This window comes from Lagopus leucura, unplaced genomic scaffold (genome assembly GCF_019238085.1).
Source record: "Lagopus leucura isolate 7727_CA_CO unplaced genomic scaffold, USGS_WTPT01 Super-Scaffold_100001, whole genome shotgun sequence".
Classification (NCBI taxonomy): Eukaryota; Metazoa; Chordata; class Aves; order Galliformes; family Phasianidae; genus Lagopus; species Lagopus leucura.
Genome location: NW_024962262.1, coordinates 26,279,678 through 26,288,189, shown reverse-complemented (window position 1 = coordinate 26,288,189; position 8,512 = coordinate 26,279,678). Strand labels below are relative to the sequence as shown.

Genomic DNA, 8,512 nt, shown 5'->3' with positions numbered 1-8,512 from the left:
GCTCGTTCTTCATCCCAGCGTGGTGCCGCTGGCAGCCGTGATGGAAACCTTCTTTTAAGCACTGACTCAAAAAAAGCACCCACCCAAAAAAAGAACAACAGTCTAAACTCAAAAATGCCAAAAGAAAACTGGATCCCACCATTAGGACAGAAGGCATCCAAAGCACAGCTAGTCCCAGTTGACAGCTAACAGCAAATGCTGTGAGTGCCTTATCTGAAGGAACTCATTCTCAGAATTGTTATGGTACCAACAGAGCTAAGAAAATTCGCATTTCCCATCATAAAGCTTAGCGTGTCCACCAGATCTCAGAAGCTCCCTTTCCTAGGGTCGTATGTCTTCCATGGTGCTCTGTGGCACCCCTGAATGTAACATTCAGTTTGTACCAGTAGCTCACTGAGTCTCCCACACAAAACGAGAATAAAACACAGAGGTTATGGCTGCGTTATGCAACCTAGTGACTGACATGCACATGAAAATAGTTGATACATTCATCCATTTTAATACCCCTGGATGAAGTCCAGTTCTCCTCATTGGAGACAAATATAGCCAAGTATAAAGGGATAGAAAATGGAGAAAAAAAAACTATTATAAAATTTGGTGAAATTAGAAAAGAAACAACTGTTGGATGTTACAATAATCATAGCCTTGCAGCCAGGCAAAGCATCCTCGCTTGCATAAAGCCGCAAGAGATGCCCAGAGAGGACAGTAACTCTGAGAAGTAGTTGCTTCAAAACTGGTATTTCAGTGCTGGGTTCATCCTTCAGTCCACAGCAGGCTGGGAGCCCTGGCCAGCCTGACCTGTTGTGTGGCAACCCTGCCCATGGCCGGAGGATCGGCTTTGAGGTTCCATTCAACCCAAGCCATTCCATGATTCTATAATTCTATGGTCAGCTTCCTTAATTAATAGATGAATTAAACACCCTATTTTTTATACAGAAGCATCTGCAAGACGTGCTGCTGGCATATACAGAATCTTCCACTGCAAATTGTGCAGTGAATAATTGCCCTCACGAGCATCACATGATCTCATCTCCTGGGTGCACAGGCTGATCACAGTGCTCTCAGCAGAGCCCACACGAGGGAAGCTGAGTTTAAAATATGCATCTGTGGGAGGCTCCTGAAGCGGCTTCCTACTAAGGATGGCCGGGAGCAGAGTGATGCTGGGGATATTATGCTGCGCATAAAGGAACTGAGGCAAAAGTAACCCCATGAAGCTGCTGCCAGCAAACCACACTGTGATATTTTCATGTGCTCTAGTCTAGTGAATCGACTCTAAAATAGTGTAAGACAAAAAGATTCCCACCCTGGGCTAGTGGATAAGTGACATTATTTTTCTTTTTGTCTATAATGACAAACTTGTGTACTCAAATGGATAGTAAACCAAACTCTTTCAGGCTTCTTGTACTTCCCCTGATCTTTACTAAACTACAGTTTTAACCCCAATCGTACTCCTCTCTCAAAAAAGAATAAAAAAATAAAAAGGAAGAATGAACCAAGTCATTAGTTGCAGCACATCATCAAAATATCAGATTAATCTACTGTGCCATTTTGCTCCCACAAATGAAAACACATGGTGGTCTGTGTGCTGGCAGCCTGTTTTTCCATTTGGAAAATGCAGTGTTCTCTGCTGCCTTATCCTTAGTCCTTTCCAACTGAACTCTTGAGCCTCCTGAGTGACTCAAGCTCTCCCCATGCCCTGCCTCACCTCCCTGTTCTTGTCATCTGCTCTCTCTGCAAAACTCTTATTTCTCAACTCCCTCCCTTCTTCCTCTTCTCTGTGGCAAACTTACCTCGCTTTTTGAGAACTAGCTTGCCTTTCCTTCCTCCTCCATTTCTCCATTTTCAAAGTAACTTTAACGCCTGGCTCTGCACCATCTGATTTCTCGTTCAGTGGATTTGTTGTTTGTAGCACAACAGACTGGAAAGGGCTCCTTGGAAAGCGCTCCCTCCAGCTGCTCTTGGGCAAGTGGGCACGAGTGGACACCCCAGAGAAACTGAGCACACCACAGCGGCGGCTCAATGCTGTCGCTCGTAAAGAGAAAGAAAGGTGGATGAAATTCAAGCAAAGCACTGAAACATAATTTAAATGCTCCCTGCCCCTACATTCTAAATAGGCGCTTATGTTTCCTAACATACCCAGTAACTCCCAATCCAACCTCAGCTGTAAGGCCACCCGGTGACACCCGTGCTCCTCCCAACACACACACACACGGGGGCCACGGTAGGGTCCCCGCACCGCCGCTCCCGGTGCTACGTTCCTCACCAACAGCGGCCGAGGACGGAAGGAGCGGAACCGCGCTCTCGCCGTCTCCGCAGCGCCCGGCGCCCGGCCTTAGGGAGAGGCAGGGCAGGACGGGGCGGGGGCCGGGGACCCTGCGTCAGTGCCGAGCCGCCGCCGTCCCCTCCCCGCGCGCTCGGCTCTGCCTCCCGCCGGCCTCCTCCGCCTCCCGCCGGCTGCGGCCGCGTACATAAACGCGGCCCCGCCGCCGCCGGGGCGCTCCGCTTGTAGTCCGACGGAGGCGCCCGGTCTGTAGTGCGGCCGCCCGGCTCCACGCACCGACGGGGCGGGGGCTCCGGCGGGCAACGGCCCCGCGGCACCTGCCAGCGGCAGCAGGAGGAAGAGGAGGAGGAGGAAGGCGGCATCTCCCGCCCGCGGCGGGCTCCCTCGGCATGGCCCTGGCGGACAGCGCCCGCGGGCTGCCCAACGGCGGCGGCGTGTCGCCGGCGGCGGGGAGCGGGGCGACAGCGGCGGCGGGCGGCTGGTCGGCCTTTCCCGAGATCGTGGAGCTGAACGTGGGCGGGCAGGTGTACGTGACGCGGCGCTGCACCGTCGTCTCGGTGCGAGACTCGCTGCTCTGGCGCATGTTCTCGCAGCAGCAGCCCAGCGAACTGCCTCGGGACAGCAAGGGCCGTTTCTTCCTCGACCGCGACGGTTTCCTCTTCCGCTACATCCTGGACTACCTGCGGGACCTGCAGCTGGTGCTGCCCGAGCACTTCCCCGAACGCAGCCGTCTGCAGCGCGAAGCCGAGTACTTCCAGCTGCCCGACCTGGCGCGCCGCCTGGCGCAGGCTCGGGCCGCCACCGCCGCCGCCCGCCCCGCCGCGCTGCACCGCGACGGCTCGCTGTGCGCCGACGAACCGCCGCTCCTCGGCTGCTTGGAGGCAGAGCCCGCGGAAGGAGGCGCCGCGGCGGCGTCCGCGCCGTCGCCCACCGCCAGCCGCAGCCCCTCGGGCGGGCCGCTGCTGACGCCCTCGCAGTCGCTGGACGGGGCGGGCGGGCGGCGCTCCGGCTACATCACCATCGGCTACCGCGGCTCCTACACCATCGGGCGGGAGGCGCAGGCCGACGCCAAGTTCCGGCGGGTGGCGCGCATCACCGTGTGCGGCAAGACCGCGCTGGCCAAGGAGGTTTTCGGGGAAACGCTGAACGAGAGCCGCGACCCCGATCGCCCCCCCGAGCGCTACACCGCCCGCTACTACCTCAAGTTCAACTTCCTCGAGCAAGCCTTCGACCGTCTCTCCGAGGCCGGCTTCCGCATGGCCGCCTGCTCCTCCACCGGCACTTGCGCCTTCGGCCCCGAGCAGGGTGGTCCCGCCGAGGACAAGATCTGGACCAGCTACACCGAGTACGTCTTCTGCAGAGACTGAGCCCCGCCCGGCGGCGCGGGGCTGCGCGGCCCTCGCACCTGCGGGGCTCCTCCGCCGGCCCCCGCCTAGCCTCACCACAGCGCACAGCCCCGGAGGGCCCCGGGGGCGGGAGCCGCCGTGCTGCAGTCCGCTTTGGCTGCCGCGGCGTGGCCCGGCTGCCCTGTGCCCCCTCGTGCCCCCCGGTAGCTGTGCTGGGAGAGGGGAGGGAAGAGGTCACGGGTGTAGATAAACACCCCAGCCAGGAAGGCGTACGTGTGCCCAGCCCCTGCTTCTCCATGCAGTGCTGTCAGATTGGGGTGTAGGGACCAAAGAACTCTTTTCCGGTTGCTTTTCAGTGATTTCTGTTGAACTGGTAGGTGTCTTCTCTCATCCCCATGCTCAGACTGATATTTTACCTCTTTGAGCAGGTTATGGCAGCCCGTTTTATGGCCCCTCCCATGAAGGCGATGCCAACCTGTGAAGGACAGCCATGTGGCGGTGATGGCTGCCTGTCACACTGGCATTGCTGCTTGTACTTAACCTGTAGAGATGAATAATTTTGCAGGAAGCAAGCTCTTTGTGACCAGATCCATCCGTGTCCATCTGCCCTCCCTCAGCCTCTGAACTTCCCAGGCTGTGGAGCTGGGCCGAGGCCTGTGCAGCAGGAGAGTGAGGCTGCAGTGGAGCACTGTTCTTAGGATAACCAGCTGTCGAACTGTAGTGTCTGCAGAATCAAGGGGCAGTGCTTTGGGAACTTAAAATGCTGTGTACATTGTAACTTTCATGGGTGGCATGAAGTCCTTGTAATTCTCTTGAAGTCTGCAATATGCATAGAAAATGCAGTGCATATTTCCTTAGCATCCTCCAAATTACTGGGGTGGGGTGACAGCTGGGATGCCATGGTGAAGGTGGAGCCTGCTTCTGTCATGGTGAAATTGTGTGTGTATGTTGAATAGAAGCAGATGGATTTTTAAGTGTAATCAAGAGTACCTTGCTTATTACTTTGAGTTTTGTCATTTTAGTGGTGTAAAATTTTGAAGCCAATGGAACTGATGCTGAAGCAACATTTTTAAGTTTCTTGTTTTTCATGTCAGTATTACCTGGGAAGTGACTGCTGAGAGTTAAGAACCTCTCCTGCCACACAGCTCATTCTTAGAAAGGATTAAGCCCCATCCTTATGAAAGGGAGGTGACAGTATTCTTCAGGAGAAATTGCCCTTTAAGGAAGTAAAGTTGCGTTGTGTTTATGCGACTTGGTAGTCTCTCTTGTAGAAGACAACCACAGCTTACTTTGCAACCTATGGCCCGAGAGTGGTTTGCACAGTACAGAAAGTCAAGCAGTTCTTTCCAATAAATTCGTGAAGGTTTGAGTACAAAAGCACTTTAACACCTGATTTTGAAGCCTGTGTTGTCTGTTCAGATGGTGACAGAAAAATATCTTAAATGTAACGTTGAAAGAATTCAACGTTTAACGCCTGAAGTTGCATTTTTTTTTAAACTATTGATTAACAAGTTGATCATTCTAACCCCAAATTTAGAAATACTGCTAGCACTTACGTCTAACCAAAGAATTTCGTAGTAGGGTTTTATTTTTAAACCTTAGTTCCTTTGAAAAGAGCTATAGCCGCTTACGTACTGAGTTCCAGCGCTCAGTCTCCATGTGCATCACTTGGTCGTTCACTAAGTATATCTGCAGTTGCATAAAACTGAAAATAACTTCCATAGCCATGAGTTTTTGTAATTGGCAAGATTGTTTATCAGTGTGACTAAAGTGATGATGCACATGCGAAAGCTCTGAATATTGTCCAGCTGTAGATAGATGTGTAACAGAGTATTTTTAAGTGTAGAGCAATGTCCATGTCTTGTTAGATGAGCAATAAGATAGAGTGAGAGGCCAATACACCTGAAGACAGATTGAAACCTGTTTGTCCTATGCCTTACTCTGAGATAATTTCTTTACGCTGCAAGTGAAAGGAGCTTGATCATAGCTACTAGGTCTGTACAATGTCATTCTCAAGAATAATGACTGTCTTTTTCTAATTTCTGTTAAGTAACTCTGAAGTATGTTTTTTAAAATTTTGTATAAAATTTCAGTGGAAGTGTTCGGATTCGCTCTAGATAGCTTTCTTTTTTTAAGAATCTGGTAGCTTATGAAATCCATCATAGAAGCTATGAATAGGGGCAGTTTTGAATTGAACTTGTGATTTAGTATGTATATATATATACAGTATATAAGCATTTTACACGAATCATTTAGTTTTTTAATCACTTTAGTGCTACAAAATTTCATATCTAGCTGAGCAGTTACATATTACGCTGTGTACATAATATGGTAATGTTTTATTGGTTTCTTATACCTGTTTCTATGGCAGAAAACTGAACGCGAATATCACCATCAGTGTAGAACTAAAATTGATTACATATTTGCTTGAATGTGAATCATACCTTAACTTCCAGGTGGTTGAATGCATCTCTCTAACAAAGAATGCCTGTAGTTTGATCAGTGAGTGCTGGCCCATTTGATGGCAGGTGACCCAGGAACTCTCAGAATTTTAAGTAAAAGTTGATATAATAAAAATGTAAATAGATCATTTAAAAAATAATCTTTGTGCTAAAAAACTCTTCTAAGTGTGATTAGTATTAGACAATGAGGCTGCTCATTTTATATTTAAAATCTCAGTTTGAAATGACAGTGCCACAAATTCAACAGTCATTTGATGACTTGCTGCAGAAAACTCTGTATTTCTTAAAGGTTAATTGGCAATTTCAGTCAAATTTTCAAAAGGTAAAATGCCCCAGGCCAAGTCCCTGAGTTTGTGTGCTCTCCTGTGGTGAGCACTCGGAGAATGGATGGACGCAATAGCTCCTCTAACCCATTATTCTTCAGAAGGAGAATATCTAAAGGCACACTGCTAGAGCCCCACACATGGTTTGCAGCTGTTCACTGTACATTTACTTAGAGATAAATGCAGTAGCGTTTACAAGAGCTGTTAAACTCAGTCGTTTCTTTTAATTAGAATTGAAGATTTTCAGTGATGCATATCGTGAAGGGTGACTGCGGATGTTTGATAGGATGTTTATATTTTTATACATGTAGATAACAAACCACTTGCTCATTCTTATTTTCACATGTATAGCATTGAAAATAAAGATCCTCCTAGGAAAATGTTGCGTACCAAATTAAATTGTTGTTCTTTAAATATTAACTTGGTTGTGTGATTCATGCTGTCCTTTTTACTCTAGTAAAGATGTTGTTGGCTTTGCACTCTGTTCACAGTGTCATAACCATTGAACAAATACTTGTAGCTAATAAATAAAACAGGAACATCGAACCAAGAATGGGGATTTCTAGTAACAGCCGTAGCACGATAAACAGAAATGTATAATGCTCTGAGCATTTTAAGTGTCACAGAGAATTTCTGTGGTACCACTCTGTATAAATCCATCCTCAGGGAACCATAGTGAATAAATAGTTTAATTTGAAAAGCACAAAACGTTAATGTAAGATGCCCATGTTTTTTAAGAAACTAATTAAATATAATTAACTTAGATATAATAATTATTTAATGAAGGAAGCTTTAATACTCAAGGAAAGACCTGAGAGAAACGCACTTGGAAACTGCTATGGAACAGAAGGGTGATGGTGTTGGCTACCCTGTGAACTCCAATAAACTGTTACAAACCCAGTGGAGTGTGCTGTGGTCAGATTCGTTGCAGGTTAGTAATGCCAGTCAAAACCACTTGTGTGAAGCATCTATATTTTATGGAGGTTTTCTTGGGTAGAATGGTTACAATGCAACAGAATTAACTGAAGGCCCCTAGCACAAGAAAGACAACTCTTGGAGCAGGTCCAGAGGAAAGCCATTAAGATCAGAGGGCTGGAGCACCTCTCCTATTAAAAAAGGTTGAGGGAGCTGGGCTTAGTTAGCTTGTAGGAGAAGGCTCCAGGGAGACTTCATTGCAATCTTTCAGTACTTGAAAGGAGCATATAAACAGGAGGGGGAACAGCTGTTTACAAGGGTGGATAGTGATAGGACAGGGGGAAATGGTTTTAAACTGAGACGGGAGGTTTCAGTTAGATATTAGGAGGAAGTTTTTCACCCAGAGGGTGGTGACACGCTGGAACAGGTTGCCCAAGGAGGTTGTGGATGCCCCATCCCTGGAGGCATTCAAGGCCAGGCTGGATGTGGCTCTGGGCACATCCAGTGGTTGGCAACCCTGCACACAGCAGGGTGTTGAAACTAGGTGATTGTTTTGATCCTTTTCAACCCAGGCCATTCTATGATTCTATGATTCTATGAAGGAAGTTTCATCAAGTCATCTGATGAGTTGATAGTATTTGAGAGCTTTGTTGTTACATAATAGTACGAGAAAGGAGGTTGTTTCATTATTTAGCAGAACTTTGTGCCTGTCTTTCTACAAAGTTAGCTCTCATTTCATTTGCATCACCACTTCAAATGTTTAGCCACACTACTTTTATTTTACTTCTATGGGTAAAAGATGACACCTTCTTTGATATCTGCCATACCGAGGATTATGGCTGAATTCTATCTTTCTCCCTCAGTGAACATCTGCATTTTTCCCATTCCTTTATCCAGCCATCAGTATTTATGGATTTTGTAAGAATGCAACATCTGTGAGGTTTCTTAGTTCTTTCAATTTTCTTTGAAATTACCCATGAGCTCAGAAGTTATTAAGGAGGGCAGATGTTCAACCAAACAGACAATGAATGCGTGAACCTTTTTCCTTAGGGAAAATAGGCTAACAACAAATTACTATAATTAATGCTTGGCACTGTCTATATAAAATCTTTTGTCAAAGGGAGACACAGTAGTCCAAGCATAGATTGAGGAGGTGAATGTCCATGCCTACTTTTGTGACACTGG

General features: G+C 47.8%; 1 protein-coding gene across 1 annotated transcript; it reads left to right on the top strand.

The window, feature by feature from the left end:
• The first annotated feature begins 2,670 nt into the window (after positions 1–2,670).
• On the top strand, positions 2,671–3,673 carry KCTD12 (potassium channel tetramerization domain containing 12). Its single transcript, XM_042868010.1, has one exon. The coding sequence runs from the start codon at positions 2,671–2,673 to the stop codon at positions 3,646–3,648; it is 978 nt and encodes a 325-aa protein (XP_042723944.1). The 3' UTR covers positions 3,649–3,673.
• The last annotated feature ends 4,839 nt before the right edge of the window (positions 3,674–8,512 follow it).